Below are 19,091 nucleotides of genomic sequence, written 5' to 3'. Positions count from 1 at the left end.
TCCATGGTAAAAAGGAATGAACTTTTGATACATAAATCAATTTTGCTGAGACATTTTTTTAAAAAAAAAGTCACTCGCCAGGCATGGTGGCTCACATTTGTAATCCCAGCATTTGGGAGGCAGATACCAGAGGATCACGGTTCATAGACAGCCTCAGCTATTTAGCGAGGCCCTTCGCAACTCAGTGAGACCCTGTTTCAAAAATCAAAAGACTAGGCCGGGCGTGGTGGCGCACGCTTGTAATCCCCGCGCTTGGGAGGCAGAGACAGGAGGATCGCGCAGGTTCGAAGCCAGCCGCGCATGCTGGCTTAGGAGACCCTGTTTCCAAATAAAAATGTAAAAATAGGTCTGGGAGTGTAGCCCAGAGGTAGAAGGGTTCCAGGAACCCCAGTACCACCAAAAAAAAAAAAAAAAAAAAAAAAAAAATCAAAAGACTAAAAAACAGGGCTGGGGGTGTATCTCAGAGGTATAATGCCCCTGGGTTCCATCCCTGGCACTGCAAAAAAAAAAAAGTCACTCTCTAAAAAGACTTATGCAGAGCTGGGCGTGGTGGCGCACGCTTGTAATCCCCGCGCTTGGGAGGATGAGACAAGAAGATTGCACAGGTTCAAAGCCAGCCTCAGCTACTTAGTGAGGCTTTCAGCAACTTAGACCCTGTTTCCAAACAAAATATATTTTAAAAAAGGTCTGGGAGTATAGCCCGGAAGTAGAAAGCCTTTGGGTTCCACACCTAGTACCACCAAAAAAAATTTTTTTAATTAAATAAAAGACTTATGCATACCTTTATATGACGTTCTAAAAAGATCAAAATTAACGATAGAGAAGAAATCAGTTATTGCCAGGCCTCAGAAACTAGTATAGGGTATAATCACATATGGGCAGCATGAGAGTGTTTTTGGTGTGGTCTTATGTCCTTATATTCTAGCCTGTGATAATAGTCACAATATATGAGTCATAACTTAGAGAACAGTGTACCAATAAAAAGTTAATTTGACTGTATGAGGATTTTAAAAATAAAGTCTAAAAAACAGTTATATTATTAAATGGCAAAAATATAAGATATAAGCAAAAGAGGTAGAAACACTGAGTTTGTCTTCTTTCTTTTAAAAAAGATCTGCCTCTGAGCTAATAGATTTCTTCTCTGAATCCTTTGTTGTTGCGATATGAATTCTGTCCTTCATTTTGATCATGATTTTGACATTCAAAAGGGTTATGTTCACTCTTTCCAATTAGCCAGGCAAAATGAAGTAGGTGAACATGTGTTTAATGTGCTATGCTTTAAGAAACATAAAGTAACCCTCCTCTGTTATCCATGGTTTCACCTCCCAGAAAGTGAAAGATGAAGGCCTTCACCTTCCAGAATTTTACCTTTCAGAATTTGTTACCCATAACCAAATATTTAGTAGAAAATATTAAATATTTAATCTTCACATAATAGAAAATACTAAATGTTTTTCTATTAAGACTGAAAAAACAGAAATAAACAATTTTAAATTTTTTAAATGAGTAAAGTTCTGAAGATGATGAAATTTTGTACCAACTTGTACTGCCCAGGCTGTAAATGATCCCTTTGTCCAACATATTCATACTGTATAACCTTATCTACTCATTTGTCACTTTGTAGGCTGCTTAGTTATCAGATCAAATGTCACAGTATGGCTGCAGTGTTCAGTAACCCTTTTTTTACCCAGTAATGGCCCCAGAGCAGAAGAGTAATGGTGCTTGAAATCTGAAAATCCTAACTTTTCAATAAGTTGCAAAGTGCTTCATTTAAGTAAAGAGGTAAAAGATCTCAAACCAGAAAAACAAAAAATAACAAAATCTATTCATAAAACTATGTAGAAAAAAAAAGAAATGCATTCTAAATCTGATCTTTAAGAACCCCAAACTATAAAAGTTATGGCCACAGTCCATACTAAGTGCTTATTATTAAAGAAGGAAAAGGCATAGAGAGATCATCCATGGTCTCAGGCATTCACTGAGAGTCTTGAAGCATAACCCTAGGGGTAAGCGGGAGCTACTGCATTTTTCCTTAATAAATGTTAAATACATTTCCAAACATTTTCCTCAGTATTATGTTATAATGAAACCATGTGAATAAAACAAATTAGAATTAATTTAGCACATCAGACTCTCAGGCATATAATTATGTACTTTAAAATTTTAGAGCCAGTATGGTGGTGTATGCCTGTGATTCCAGTACTTGGGAGGCTGAGACAGGAGGATCACAGGTTCACAGCCAGCCTCACCTAGTAGTGAGATTCTCAGCAACCCAGTAAGATACTGTTTTGAAAAAAAAATATAAAAAGGTCTGGGTATTTAGCTCAGGAGTAGACAGTCCCTGGCTTCAACCCCAGTAATCCTCCCCCACAAATACATACATACATACATACTTACTTTTTAAGATAAATATTGATCCCCCAAAGTCACTATGTTTGGTCACTTCCCAAAACACATTTAACTATAGGAAAGAGATTTACCAAAAAATATTTCCCTACTCTTCGACTTTATCTAGTTCATTGTATTAAAAGTCTTTCATCATTAATATTTTGTCATAATTAGGACTTCTTCACTAAAATATAAAAATCATAGTGAACAAACTTTAATAGGTTGTAAACTATTTCCTATCAGAACTACCCAGTAAATAAAGCTTTTGTGTATTCAGAAAAGTCTCTAAGAAAAAATTATGCCCATTGACTGCTTTCATCATGACTTATTTTAATGCAGTAAAGCCAAAGATTTATTACTGCCAGAAATTATATATAGGTAAAATAATAAGATTCTGATTAGTGTCACCAAAGATCAAAATATATATCAATTATAAACTTATAGGAGTTGATTTGCAATTAGAGTCTCTAAACATGGTTCCCAGAATTTCAGGGTAAATGAGTTCTCTAACTAGTACCCACTCATGTATAAGTGAAATAATTTCAGCTTTAGAAAACTCAGCTGTTTTTCAATCTAGTATGATCTCATTTATACAAAGAATCCTCACAATATTTTCAAACACACATTTAACTAGAAGGTTAAAAAGCAGGTAGGGATGATATCATACCATCAGTTTAAATATCTTATTACAGAAATAAAACAAAAATTAGAAATTAAATAAACTTAATTTTAAATTAAAACTGCAGGCCAGGGATGTAGCTCAGTGGTAAAGTCCTTGCCTGGCATGCCCAAAACCTGGGTTCAATTCCCAGTAAATACACACACACACACACACACACACACACACACACACACACACACACACACGAGTGACTGTGCTGAGCATGGTGATACAACTTGTAATCCCAGTACTTGAGAGGCTGAAACAAGAGGAGCATAGTTTCAAGGATGGCTTCAGCTAGTAGTGAGACTTTCATCAACCTAGTGAGACCCTGTTTTTTTTTTTTTTTTGGTTGCTATTTTTTTACATTGGTAAATACACTTTTAATTGTCTTAAGAACTTTATGTCAGTGCTTAAGGGCAGGGCACACTGTCCTTGCTTTACATTCCTTCTGCATATGCCTCACAGAAGCAGTACCTACTTCTGAGTATTTTCTACCAAGACTAAAAAAACAGATAATTCCAGGCTACATCAGAGTCTCAGAGCCACTCAGTAAGTATGTTTAATACTGTTTTAAAATAAAGCTAGGAGTATAGCTTAGAGGTAGAATGTCCCTGTGTTCAATCCCCTCAACACCACACACACACACAAAAAAAAAACCTAGAACCCAAGCAGACCCACCGAATTGCAAACCACCTCTGTATGCATGTGTGTGTGGAGGGGGGTGCATACAGGGAGGAGCAACTGGGGTTCCGGAGCCTAAATGAAACGGGCAGAGGGCACAAGCCACCCAAGACACCTAAGAGTGACATTTCAGATGTTGCCATTCCACACCAAGTCTCTCCTAAAAAATGAAAACAATTCCTTCCCAAAAAGCATTTGTAAGAAGTTTTAACTTGTAAAAAAAAAAAAAAAAAATAGGTTGTCCTCTTAGTTAACTTAGCAAAAAGTAAATTATTTCTGTTTACCAAAGTATTAGAAGCAAAAGTCTAAGAAAGCAATGAAAACAAACCATTCTAAAGTATAAAATGTTCCAAATTTTTATGTCTTCTAGACTTTGGCTTCTATCTACAAAAAGTATGTGTAATGATTTTTATACTTTGTAATTTCTGGTAACAGATGCTATTTCCAACTCAAGAATCTCATTCTTCAGTTCATTCTCAAATGCTGGTTCTACTGAAATTACCTACAATTCAACACAATTACAAATAGCCTGGACTAGTAAATCATGAAAGGTATTTCTGGTAAAAAAAAAAAAAAAAAAAAAACAAACCAGTGCATCTTTGCAATCTGTGAACCAATATAAACAAAGAAACATCATTCATAAATGTTACCTACGTTTTTTCCGGTGCTCAACTAAACCTACGGCCTGCTTTGCTGAGCACTTTGCAAACCAGTTGTCCCCAAGTAAAACAGTGACTTCATTAGTATGAACAAGTTTTCCTGGCATGAAGGCAAAGGGGCCAAGTGGTACCTATCATTTAAAAAGAAAAAGGCAAAAACTTTAAAACACACAAAAAATTTTTATAAGACAACATTAAAAGCTCCACAGTACTGCTAAGTTTTTGTTGTTTTATTTTTTGCTATAACCTGGGAAAAATAAACTTCCATCTTTACAGAAATCTAGTATTATATTAAAACTTTACCTGGAAAACCTACAGAAATTTGTTTTCAGTTAACAAATCAATGTTAAGACAGAAAATAAACCTGTCATATTTACATGTAATTCTTAGAATCATCTCTGATGTTTATACTTTTCATTAATTCTTTAAGCTAATATAAAATATTATTAATAAATATTCTTGGTAGAGAAAATTGAAATTTTCAAATAAAATAACCATTTTTGCAAAGCAGAAATTGATAAACAGCTTTTATGATTCTAACTAACTACATTTACAAAATATTTGGGCTAGTATAACAAAAACAAAGTCTTCATGAGAAAGAATATTCACACAATAAAGATTCTAATCCAGGACTCACAAATGTAGCTTTGTCAGTATGAAGATCATAAAAAAAAAAATTTGAATCACCTTTTTTTATATAGAAACTAAGGTTCTAGTATTTAATTTTGTGAATTACAAAATATTATGGCCTACTTCTACTCTGGCTTACAGGAAATGACTGACATATTCCTGTTAGAATTATCATTTTTTATGCAGTAAGTTTGTACACCAAACATGTAAAAATCTGTGCTAATATTTATGTCACTATAATAATTATAAAAATAAAAAATAATTATATTTAACAAGAGAATTATTGTATTGTTAAAAATTATAACAAAATAAACCTTTCTTGCTATGGTAGCTACCTCTGATATAGCTCATCAGCTTGGCAATTTGTGAACTGATACCCATACAGCATAAAAATAAAAACAATCATATTCTACATAGTTAATATGTTTACAAGAAACAACATGTTACTTTAAAAGAAAATAAACATACCATGATATTATAAGACAACTTATCAGGCAAAGTACTGAGTCTTTCTTGAAGGGCATTATAGTCATTATCTACCTTCTTCCTGTTGAAAAAAACACTAAATAGTAAATGAATAAACAAAGTAACAATTCTTCCAGGCTATGTATCAGAAGACACATTATCCAAAAATCTAACTTTAGCAATTTACAGATTAAGCATTTTTAACTTAAAAACATTTTTTACAAATTTAGCAATGGCACTACTATACCATAATTGTTAAAGAATTAAGACTTTCCATGGACTTTGGCTTTCAGAAGCAGACCATTCCCACACTAGACATGTGTTTACTTGAACTAAAGGAAATGTAGAAATTAAGGAAAAACGGAGGGCCTGATGTTTGGAGGGAGACAAAGACTCAAGATGAAGGAAGAAAAAGTTTAACAAAGATTTTGAGTAAATAAAACTTTTTGTAACGTAAAATTCATGAACTCAAAATGTGGTTAGATGCTTTGGTCCTTATCAGAAAACAAATGCTAGCCTAGTGTGGTGGCACAAGCCTATAATCCTAGTACATGTGAAGCTAAAAGAGGAGGATCAGTTTAAGAGGAAAGCCTCCGCAACTAAGTAAGGCCCTCAACAACTTAGTAAGACAGTGTTTCAAAATAAAACAATGAAATAGGGATGGGGATGTAGCTCAGAGTAGATGTCCCTGGGTACAAAAAAGAAGAATGGAGGAAGAGAGGGAAAATTTGGGCTGAAAACTGGGGTGTCATCAACTCTTCAATGTGATTAAGGTGAGAGAAAATTAAGGAGTAGAAGAAATTAGGTAGAAGAAACAAAATGCTAAGGCTTTTGCAGTCTGTTGCATGTCTTCTCAAAGCACAGCGACCAGCCAGGCATGGTGGCACACATGAATAATTCCAGTTACTGGGATTACTCCTATAGAGTAATTTGAGGCTAGCCTAGACAATTTAGGAAGATTCTATCTCAAAATTAAAAAAAAAAAAGAGGTTTAGTGATATATCTCAGAGGTAAAGAGCTAGATTAGTATAGGTGAGGCCCTGGGTTCAATTTCTAGTACTATCAAAAAAAAAAAAAAATTCACAGAACTACAAAAAATTAACTTCTAATGACCAAAAGACATAACTGTAATTCTGCTGGAGCAAAGATGGGTCATATTTCCATCTCAGTTCTTAAACCTGCTGGATGTGACTAGCCCTCTTTTTGACTGAAAACAAGCACCAAGCCTATGCTGAGATACCCATTTTCAAACCTTCTCTGAAGATTAGGTTTCCTAAGGGTTCTCTGCTAGGATATAGACTGCAGATTAATTCAGAGCACTGAAATTTTTTGTAAGCAGAGGGCACTGTCAACTTTTAAAAAAGTAATAAAACTCACTAAGTCAGCAAGCAATTTAAATGAACATGTAAATATTGTCAAATTGAAATTAGGATAAACTGCAACATAAATAATTCCTCACCAGAATATACAAATGACTATGCTCTAAACATCATGGAACTGGTTTGTTTACTCCTTAGCTCCTCTATAAAAACAGCAGTATAATTAATAAAAATAATCTCATTTAGTCTTAAGATTTCAAGATATTTTAATATACGTTATTTTATTTATCCTAAAAATATTCCTGTAGTAAATGATACATATCATTTTTCTCTTATAGGAAAAAAAAGGTAGAAGATGAAAAGCCATATAATGAAGAAAAAGAGAAAAACACATCTCTTCCTGTATCAAAGTGTGGTAAGTAATGTGTTTAAGCTAGGTGGTGGTGGTGGTATGTGTGTATGGAACCTGTGTATGTAGTACTGGGAGACTGAATCCAGGGGGACATTCTACCTCTGAGCTATATCCACAGCCCTTTTTACAAATATATTAAAAAAAATTTTTTTTCGGTAATGGGAATGGAACCCAGGGGCATTCTATCTCCAAGCTACACCCCCAGCCCTATTTTTTATTCATTACTTTGAAACAGGGTCTCACTGAGTTGCAGAGGGCTGTCCCTAGGTCTTTTGACAACCTGTTCTCTTTCAAGTAAATATTCTCATTACTGAGTGTTCAAGTCTTTTTATAAATTTCCCCAGAATTCTATAAAAAAAATTAAAATTTTATTTATATAAAATTTTCTGCATCTTAAAATTTATATATAATTTATATATAATTCTATAAATAAAATTAAAATTTATTCTATTTAAGGCAAAAATAATCACTCTAGATTTTTTTTTTTTTTTTTTTTTTTTTTTTTTTTTTTGGTGGTACTGGGGATGGAACCCAGCCAGGGGCCTTATACCTCCGGGCTACACTCCCAGACCTATTTTTTATATATTTGGAAACAGGGTCTCTTAAGCCAGCTGAGGCTGGCTTTGAACCTGCGTGATCGTCGGGGATTACAAGCGTGCGCCACCTTGCCCGTCTCTAGATAAATTTTATATTGATAAAATGGCAAAAAAAGAAAAAGATTTCACACACAGGGCTGTGAACCAGAAACACATGGATTTGAAGTCACACCAGATGTGATTACAGCTCTGTTACTAACATATACTAATTAACCGTACTCTTAGGGTAAAGTTGAAATAATACCTATCTCCTAACCCTATTCTGTATCAAGCATCAACTTTTTCCATGAAGTAAGCAAAAAACACCAATTCTAAATGTTCAAGAAAAACAATTACCCACTAAAATAAGATTCTACTAAGTTTAATTCATTCAACTGGAATAGTATGACTTACTTAAAGACAGCACATATGAATGTAAACATTCAGGGACTTTGGAAACATGATTAGTGTGAGCAATAAATGGGATAATGTCTGTAAAGGACATATTTGGTTCAGTACCTACACATAATAAAACTCATTATTAAAGCTATGAAATACTATCAGTTTATTTATGTTTCAGATAAGTGATTTTGTAAATACTCAAGAACTATACATTAGCAACCTAAATGTTTTTATAATTAAGTAGTATTAATGTTCACTATGTCTTGGGGACTTTCTAAAAAAAAACAGTAATTCTTTTGTATACAACAGTAGGTTCAACCAAAGGTTAATACCAGACCATCAATGTCAGCATTCCAAATCAAGTCTGTTCCATTACAGGTTTATCATAAAGAATTTTCTCCAGAACAAAAATGTGGATAAGAGTGGAGTTCCTATTTCTAAATTTTGAATTATTTTCTAAAAATGTAAAAAAGGGATGGGGAGGAGCAGGAGATAATATAAAATGCAGCTCAAACAGAATCCTTTTTGAAGGGAGGCCGGGACTAAACAAGCAGTGTCTCTAGGAAATTATGGCTTGAGGAAATCTCTAAAGGCAGTAATAGTCAAAATGTTCAGAACCAACCATTTAATCAAAGGGTGCTTTCCAAATAGTTCCTCTAATATTTAGAGCTTAAATAAGCCCATTAAAGATCACAGAAAAAAAGTTATTTTATGAACATTGGACGTTGCAAACAGTAAAAATAAGGGAATTTTATTTGTGCCAAAATTTGAATGATTTTTTTTCCTATTTTATCACTTGGAAGCTGCAGTCATATTAAAACAGTCAGCCAGGCATGGTGGTCCATGTTTATAACTTGGGAGCATAAAACAGAAAGAAAACAACAGCTAGCCTCAGTTACTTAGTGAGACCCTGTTTCGAAATAAAGTATAAAAAATAGGGGCAGGGTATAGCTCAGATGTAGAATGTCCCTGGGTTCCAACCCCAATAACACACACACACACACACACACACACACACACACACACACACACACACACACACCATAATAGTCATACGAAGAAATTACCTAAGTTTTTTAAGCTGAAAATAAAACCTAAATATAGTTCAAATAAACCTCTCAAGCCAGTTTACTTAGGTGTGGGTATTTGATTCTTACAGATTAAGTTCAGCCTTCTTTTGTTTTTAATATGATACTAGGGATTGAGCCTGAGCCCAGGGATATTCTAACTCTAAGCTACACTTCCAGCCCTTTTCTTTTGCTTTATTTTTTAAAACAGGGTCCCACTAGGTTGCTAAGAATCTCACTGCATTGCTAGGCTGGCCAAGAACCTGTAATCCTCCTGTCTCAGACTCCCAAGTACTGAGATTACAGGCATGTACCACCAGCCCAAGTCCAATTTTTAATTTTAAAATTTTATTAAATAAACAATATTTAATTTGTATTAACATATACTCAATCAACATTCCTTATAGAAAATAAGAACTGAAACATCAATAAAAAGCATAGAAAAACTTTTCAATCTTCTTTTGAATCTTCCTATCCATGCTTACATGCCTGAGAGGCCCCTTTTATTTTAAAAAGCAGCAAAAAAGGTACATAACACAACTATAAAATAGCCTTAAACCTTTTGTGTGTGTGTGGTACTGGGGGTGGAACCCGGAGGCTTTCTACCTCTGGGATATACTCCCACACCTATTTTATATTTTATTTGGAAACAGGGTCTCGCTAAGTTGCTAAGCCTCACTAAGTAGCTGAGGCTGGCTTCGAACCTGTGTGATCCTCCTGTCTCAGCCTCCCAACTGCGGGGATTACAAGCGTGCACCACCACGCCCGCCTGGCAGATTAGGACTAGGATCAGGACAGATCCCATAGGAAAGTTGAAAGTAACAATTATGAGAGAGCAATTTAAATCATGTAAATGCACAAGCACTAAAAGGTAAAATACACTGGTATCCATAACTAACTTTGAAATGCATCAGAAAAAAATGATGTAATGGATTAATTATGTAATCAAATTTCGCCTACACAATTCTTTTCAGAGAGAGAGAGAGAGAGAGAGAGAGAGAGAGAGAGTGTGTGTGTATGTGTGTGTGTGTGTGTGTGTGTGTGTTGCCTGGGATGAAACCCAGGAGCATTCTACCTTCAAGCTACACCTCTAGCCCTATTATTTTTTATTTTGAAAAAGGGTCTCACCAAGTAGCTAAGGCTAGCCACAAACCTGTGATCCTCCTGTCTCAGCCTCCCAAATACTGGGATTACAAATACTCAGCTGTAATAGAATATTTAATAGAATCTTTAAATAGAATCTTTAAAAGAGGACAGGGGAATATGAAAGGGACTTCAGTTTTTTAATCTTTCTCTTATAACAATCTTTGTAAAGTTCTACATCCTCCACTCCAATCTCCATCTTTAAATAACAGAAAGGGAGATAAATCGCTTATCTCTGATTAAAACAGATTTCACTACAATCACTTTAAAGCAGGAAGCAAGAATGGAAAGAAAACACCAATATTAAACCTTTTATCCCCTAGGAAAAGTCTCTTTTCCTTTACCTAAAATGCAGAACACAGAAACAAAAAATACCATGAGATTCAGAGAATGAGGAAGAGGGGGAAAGGCTTACATAGTGGGTTAATCTGGGACAATGAGTTATTTTTTAAATTTATACTGAAACCCAAAGATTCTGAAATTAGTCAATATATGATCTTCCTTAGAAGTTATTTTTAGTCCATCATAATCATTCTTCAAAAAAAACTTGTTTCAGTTTAATTCATGAACTATTTATTGAGTGCCTCCTCCTCTAAGTCTACACCACATGCTGCAGGGATCATCACTCAAATATAGCATGCCTTTTAATTTGCAATGCATTTTTGTTAAATATTCACTTGCTTATAAGATTCCTGGGTTTTCACTTTTAAAATTAAGAAAACAAATAGCCGGGAGTGGTGGCACACGCCTGTAATCCCAGTACTTGGAAGACTGAGACAGGAGGATCACACAGGTTCGAAGCCAGCCTCAGCTACTTATTGAGGCTCTCAGCAACTTAGTGAGACCCTGTTTCCAAATAAAGTATAAAATAGGTCTAGGAGTGTAGCCCATAAATAGAAGGCCCCTGGGTTCCATCCCTAGAACCACACAAAAAGAAAAAAAAAAGGAAAGAAAACAGAACTATTAAGTTCATGCATGGATTATATAGGTAAAGAGAGATGTCCTCTCATTACTAAAACAAAGAAAAAGAACTTCCTTCAAATGAGCCTTCTAAACAGTGTGAATAAATTATTACAGTTATATTTAAAATAAGCCAGGCATGGTGATATGCACCTGTAATTCCATTACTCAGGAAGCTGAGACAGGAGGATTAAAAGTTCGAGGACAGCTACAGCAATGTAGTATGAGACTCAGCAACCGAGCAAGACCCAGTTTCCAAAACCAAAATATGAAAAGTGCTGGGGGTGTGGCTTGGAGATAGAATGCCCAAGTTCAATCCCCAGTATGACATTCACATGACAAAACCTATATTAAAAATAAAATATTCTTGAAAGGGCCTATGCTGCTATATTTCTGCAATTTGGTAGGAAAATGTATTTGTATGAAATCGGTAACTTGAATTTTTTTCTAAATGGTCACAGAAAAACTACTTTGTAACTTCAGTAAGTAAAACTAAAATCTACCACAAAATTTAAGCATTATGGAGATATTTATTTATTTATTTATTTATTTATCTTTTGTGGTACTGGGGATGGAACTCAGGGGCATTCTACCTCCCAGGTACACCCCCAGCCTCATTTTTTATTTTTTATTTTTTATTTTGAAACAAGTTCTCAAGAAGTTGCAGAAGGTAGCTGAGGCTGGCTGCAAACCGTGAACCTCCTGTCTCAGCCACCAAAGTACTGGTATTACAAATATGTACCACCACACCCACATATTCCTTTTTTACAGCTCTATTATACCTAGGAATTTATGTCATCACAATAGGCTGGTGAAGTAATCCATGTCCTTTATACTCTGTAAATTATCAGAAAACATTACAAATAACCTAAAGATAGCTGGACGTGCTGGTACACACCTGTAATCCCAGAATTTGAGAGGCTGAGACAAGAGGATCACAGGTTCCTAGCCATCTTCAGCTACTTAGTAAATTCCCTTCATAACTTAGTAAGAACCTGTTTCAAAATAAAAAATAAAATAGGAATGAGGGTATAGCTCAGAAGTAGAATTCTCCTGGGCTCAGTCCCCAGTACCACCAAAAACAAAAAGAAAAGAAGCTGACGAGAATAGAAAATGTTTTCAAAATAAAGAAAGACTAGTTAGATGTGGTAGGTGTACATACGCCTATAGTCCCAGTATTTGAGAGGCTGAGGCAGGAGAATCACAGGTTCTAGGTCAGCTTGTGGTAACTCAACAAGACCCTATTTCAGAATAAAAAGAACTAGGGTGACAGAATACACCTCAATGACAAAATATTCCTCAGTTCAATCCCTGGTACCGTTAAAAAAAAAAAAAGAGGAAGAATTAGCTTCTCTTTAATATTAAATAAACTTGCTTTTATTCCTTTATTTCAATCTTTCCATAATTAAGCATATATTCAGTGTATGTATGTGTATATATATACATATATATATGTATATGTATATATATACACACACACAGTATTATTATGGTGAAATAGATACAACAGATGAAATACATGAGTGTATATATATAATACACACACACACACACACACACACACACAGTGCGTGTGTGTGTGTACTGTGTTGAGTGATAGGAAAGAGAAATTCCAAGAAAGAGTAAACTCAAACTTTCACCTGTGATTTTAATTATTCAGATATGTTCCTTGGTTATTTCTTACTATATATTTTAACTACAAAATATAACAGAAACTAGTTATTCTCTTCCTTAAAACAGTATTTTTTGTCCAGCTTCCTTAGAAAAATAACAAATATCAAATATTTGCTTTCTAAATATGCACATGCTAAAATGTTTCTGAATTTTTATGTCTAAATTTAAAGCTGTTCTTTCCAAATTTAAACACTTGAACAAATAAAATACTTTTCTATATATTTTCATTTCAGTCTGCTTCATGTAATTCACTGATAACTTTACTACTTAAAGTCCCTTTAAGATGATTTAAAGGAAGCAAGACATTTTTATAACTCATATGCATACAATTTATGATTATAAACAATGCCTAACATAGATGATTTGAAGGTACCAGGCCTTACTATTTCATTTAATTCCCACAAGTCAAAACAAAGTAATGAGACTTCTTTCTTGTGGGACATTATCAATTGAAACTATCTGTAGTACATTAAAAATAACTATAAATCCTTTGACATGTCTATCAGGTAGAGACTATTTCCACACCTTTAAAATGTAGGTTGAGCCGGGCGTGGTGGCGCACGCTTGTAATCCCCGCGCTTGGGAGGCGGAGACAGGAGGATCGCGCAGGTTTGAAGTCAGCCGCGCGTGCTGGCTTAGGAGACCCTGTTTCTAAATAAAAATATAAAAATAGGTCTGGGAGTGTAGCCCAGAGGTAGAAGGGCTTCCAGGAACCCCAGTACCACCAAAAAAAAAAAAAAATGTAGGTTGATTTTGTGGGTCCCTCTAATATAATACAGCTTTTCAGCTTCCATCCATGCTCCCCCAAATTCACCAGGAAAAGTGAACTGTATATAGAAGCACAAGGACAAAGAAATTCAGCTCTCTTGTGATTGAGACCATTCTGTTGACTCAGCCCCCAAATGGGTACAACCAAATGAGTGAGCCTAGACAAGACTACCAGATGAGAGACACAGGTGAGCCCAGCTCAACAGGTACACAACAAAATCAGGCACAAATAATCCACTACATTTGGGGGTAGTTAAGGATGTACTTTGAGTAAAGAGCCATACTTTCAGTGTAGAAACAAAAATGAGCACCAATCCTATTTGGTAACCCTAAAAATTAGACAGATGACACAGTGACCATATATCAATATATGATTCATTAACATGTAATTAATTAATGTATAATAATATATGGTATTAGGTGGCAGGGTACAGAGTCTGATTTTATGTGTGTCTAAAAGTATGAAAGCAGAATATATATAGAAACATGTGGATGAATAAACACAAATACACACCTAAATTATGCAAATTTTGAAAAGATATATGAGAAACTACTTAAAAAACATCTGCTTCCATAAAAGACAACAGAGAACTGGTGGACAAGAGTAGAAAGAAACTATGTATCATTTACTCTCTTTTGTACCTGTTAAATTTTGAAACATATAAATATATTGCCTAACTAAAAATTATTTTATTTAAAATAATTAATTTAGAAAATAACGTGTTTTTTGTTTCTTAAAGATATTATACTGAACTATTTTCAAACATGACTTAGATTCATTTCAAAATAATTGGGAGGTAGGGTAGATGGTATGATGGGATATTAAAATGAAACAGTTCAGGAAAAACCTTAAACTGACAATAACTGAAGCTGACTAATTGGTTACTGAGAGTTCTACTACTCTGTCAGCTCTTGTTTGAAATTCTTTTTTTTTTGTGTGTGTGTGTGGGGGGGGGGTACTGGGGTTCCTGGAAACCGGGCTACACTCCCAGACACCTATTTTTTATATTTTTATTTGGAAACAAGATCTCTTAAGCCAGCAAGGCTGGCTTCAAACCGGGGCGATCCTCCTGTAGCGTGCGCCACCATGCCCGGCCTTGTTTGAAATTCTTTACAAAAAATTACTTTAAAATATTAATGTAAGCCAGGCATGGTGGCGCATACTCGTAATCCCAGTACTTGTGAAGCTAAAAGAGGAGGATTGCAGGCTCACCGCCTCAGCAACTTAGTGAGGTCCTCTGCAAATTAGTGATACTATTCTAAAATAAAAAATAAAATTGGGCCTAGAATGCCCCTGGGTTCATTCCCCAGTATACCTCCACATCATCTACATCATTATCATCATCATCATCAAGATCATCGTCATAATAACAATGTGAAGTTGTAACAATAATGCCCAAAAAGCCAAAGTTCCATGAGAATAAAAAGATAATGGCATGATTATAAAATATTCCTGAATATGTACAAAGTGTTGGCATTTTTCTTATTCATCTGACAATTTAAACTTTCAGAAAAGACATGTTATTAATAATGTCTGAGTGCCAGACAAGGTATTCTGTAGATATCACCTTATTTGATGTTCACTACAACCCTGTAAGTAATATCACCACTGAGGAAGGACTGAGGCTCTTAGTATAACTGTCCAAGATTATGAAGTTAGTAAATAACAGAATTCAAACGTAGGTTTGTGACTCTAGATTCCATATCCTTTAAGGAAAAGTTAAAATTTTAAAAGTTAAACAGAATAATAAAAAATTCTACAATGCTCCTGAACAGTAAAAGAATAATCATAGTGGACCACATACTCACTTTTTTTCTTTTCTTTTCTTTTCTTGTGTGTGTGTGTGTGTGTGTGTGTGTGTGTGTGTGTGTGTGTGTGTACACTGGATTGAACCTAGGGGCATTCTACCTCTGAGCAATACTCTCAGCTCTGTTTTGAAACTGTGTCACTAAGTTGCTGAGATGGTCCTTGAATCTCCAATCCTCCTGTCTCAGGTTCCCAAGTACTAGGATCACAGGCATGTGCCATCCTGCCTGGTTCATACACACTTTTAATGAGAAAACAGTGCATAGATATTACAATACCTTCTATGAGTTAAGTAAATGAGTTATTCAAAAAGTTTTGTTCAAAAAAAGTCTTAAATCCTCTATGAAAACTAATAACTAGTAACTATCACAGTGTTCCACAAATTCTCATCAATTAGGCTCAAATATTTCCTCTTATGTGTTATTAAGAAATACTATACTATAAATTTTTGGTTGACTAATTTTATTAATTCACTTGGTTTAATTAATTTTTGGAACAATTTTTGGGCAGGTCCTATGGTCCCAAACCATTTTTACTTTTACTTTTCTACAAATACTTTTGCTTTCTGTTCTACATTTTTTAAAAATACAGTTTCGGTTATTTCTAAAGCCTAGACTATCCATTACTTGTGCATTAAATAAAAAAAAAATCCTTTAAATTTGCACAAATAAGCATGAACTGCATTAGCAAAAAAAATGCTTTTTTCATCAGCTATTTCCTTGTTATACTGTTATATACCCATAAAGAGAGTTTATACAAATTGCATGTTAGATTGGGCTAAAACCGAGTCGAAGAATTTTGTTAAATGGGCTTTTTAAAGCCAGGCATGGTGGCACACGCCTGTAATCCCAGTACTTGGAAGACTGAGATGGGAGGGTTGCAAGTTCAAGGAAAGCCTCAGCATGTAGTGGGACCCTACTTCAAAGTAAAAATAAAATAGGGTTGGGGTGTAGTTCAGAGGTAGAATGCCTCTGAGTTCAATCTTCAGAACCACAAAAGAGTAACAACAATAACAAAAATGCTTTTGTTGTTGTTGTTGTTTGTTTGTTTGTTTTTTGTGTGTGTGGTACTGGAGGTGGAACTCAGGGGCTTTCTACCTCCAGGCTATGATCCCAGATCTATTTTCTATTTTATTTGGAAACAGGGTCTCACTAAGTTGCTGAGAGCCTCACTAAGTAGCTGAGGCTGGCTTCGAACCACTGAGATCCTCCTGTCTCAGCCTCCCAAGTACTGAGATTGCAAGTGTGCGCCACCATGCCCAACTGCATGTCCCTGTTTTTAAAGCCATTTTTGTAGCTAGACATGGTGGTGCAGGCTTGTAATCCCTGCGCTTGGGAGGCTGTGAAGGAGGATCGCACAGGTTCAAAGCCAGCTGAGGCTGGCTTAAGAGACCCTGTTTCCAAATAAAATATAAGCCCAGAGCTAAAAGGCCCCTGGGTTCCATCCCCAGTACCACCAAAAAAAAAAAAAAAAAAGAAAAAGAAAAAGAAACATGCCTAAGAATGGCTCCAGCCTCTCAACTCTCTATGTATCTGCTGCACTGCTCTGTAAATAGCACAGAATGACTGTGATTCTTATTTAGTGTCTGACTATGAAACCATCCATAGCTGGATCTTTCAATTCCAAAGAGCAGCATAATTCTGGTATGTGGTAGCATCTCAATTACTGTTTGAGGAATTAAGACAACATAAAAATATCACAAAAATTCAACAATGCTCCCGAACAGTAATTTCCTGGCTTTCAGAAAAAATGAAGACACTTTGGTTTCAATTTTTAATATAATAAATTGATGACTTCACTGGCCATTTAGATTCTAGCACTATCATGATACTACACACAGATTCTCATTAAAAATCAAATAGAAAAGTCTGTTTCCTAAGCCATATCAAAAATAATTCAGAGAAAAAAAGAAACAAACTGAAAATTTTTAATTTTTAATATATATAGGTACAGTATGATATACTTTAAGATATGTATATGCTAATAAGCTTCTATAGTTTTGAGAGCTTTTGAAAAACTGGAAAGTGAGATTGAGGGTTACGTGAACCTGCTCTGAAGTAAATGTCACATTCTGTCTGTCACTACTCACCAGACTTGAACACAGCTATCCTATTTGTAAACTGAAATGTTATGGATAAAACAGCTATATATTTTATCTTCATTTATTCAAACATTTATTAAGTGCCCATTTTGTGACAAATACAGTAGAAAAGACTGTGAACAATATAAAACATGTTCGTTATCCTTAGAGAACTCTCTTAATAGGGAAAGAATTTTACATAACCAACCAGAAATAAGTTGTCATTTACAGATTTCTGTAAGCCAAGTATCTGTTATGAGTGAAAACAACCTTTTCTAATTTCCTGAACTCCTCACCAAAAACAATAGCTAGAAGGTCACATTAATAAAACTTTTCCTAGGAATTATTTATAAAATGGATCATTTTGGCCAAATTTGTAGGAGAAAAACATTCTCTGGTCAAGAACTTGCATTTTCATGTTTTAACCATAACTGGATGTAAAATGAAAAGTGAATAGTCCATTTATGGAACCACTGACAGACACATACCACCATTAGATGCAAATGCAACACTGTCTTTATTGAAAATTAATGAACTCTTGAATTTTTATTTATAAAGTGGATACTATTAGTTTTAGATTTTCTGAAAGCCAAGAGTCAAAATTTAATAAGATAAGGTACACAGTTTAGACTAATTTCCACTCATCCACTGCTTGCAGCCTATGTACACTTATACCTCCCCAAAATTTGATATACACTAACTATAAATTATTTCCTTAAAGATCTGTCAGGCATGAAAAAAAAGCCTCTTCAAATAAATTTAAAATATTATATGCTTGATGGTGTATAACCGAAGGTTTAATCTCACCACTAAAAGGGAAGTTACCATGATTTTGCAATAACCCTGCAGACAATAATCAAGACAGCTCCTGTTGTTCTCTCAGTAAAATATTCGTAAACACAGCATGGATATATTATAATTTGATATCTGTAGGATCAACAGCTATACCTCATGACAACTCACAATATAAGATTTTATTCACCATTAAACTGAGTTTTTCTAAGAAGAAATAGCCAAGTATTTTATCAAGCATTGTCTTGATAAATAGATTAGCACATTAAAATAGATATACTTTCTCTCTAAAAAAGTACAGTTCATAAAGTAAGCACTGAAATATAGGAAATTAGATTTTCCAATCTTTGAGAAAATGTATCTGTCATATTTCCATCATTATTTTTAAAAACTGGCTCCAATTATTTTTACTACAAATATAATAAATGATTCTAAGACAAAGCTCTCTGTGATCAGTTAAAAATATCCATCTCCATGATATTAGTATTATTCTAATTTTTTTTAAAAAGGGAGAAAAGGCAATTTAAATAAACACAAATGGTAACAACTTCAGGAAACTGGGGAACATGTAATTCAGAAGAATAAAAGACAATATAAATTAGTAT

General features: G+C 34.6%; 1 protein-coding gene across 1 annotated transcript in view; it reads right to left on the bottom strand.

Annotated features, from left to right (window-relative positions):
• URI1 (URI1 prefoldin like chaperone) overlaps positions 1-19,091 on the bottom strand; it is a gene marked incomplete at both ends in the record, with an annotated part of 90,069 nt that overhangs the window by 38,108 nt on the left and 32,870 nt on the right. Inside the window, 2 exons of the mRNA XM_080702452.1 lie at positions 4,388-4,523; positions 5,491-5,569. Of these exons, the coding sequence (XP_080558578.1) occupies positions 4,388-4,523; positions 5,491-5,569 (215 nt within the window). The remainder of the gene's footprint in view (positions 1-4,387; positions 4,524-5,490; positions 5,570-19,091) is intronic.

Source organism: Muscardinus avellanarius (assembly GCF_963383645.1).
Source record: "Muscardinus avellanarius genome assembly, chromosome: 10".
NCBI classification, from domain to species: Eukaryota; Metazoa; Chordata; class Mammalia; order Rodentia; family Gliridae; genus Muscardinus; species Muscardinus avellanarius.
This window is presented reverse-complemented; position numbering and strand designations above follow the sequence as displayed.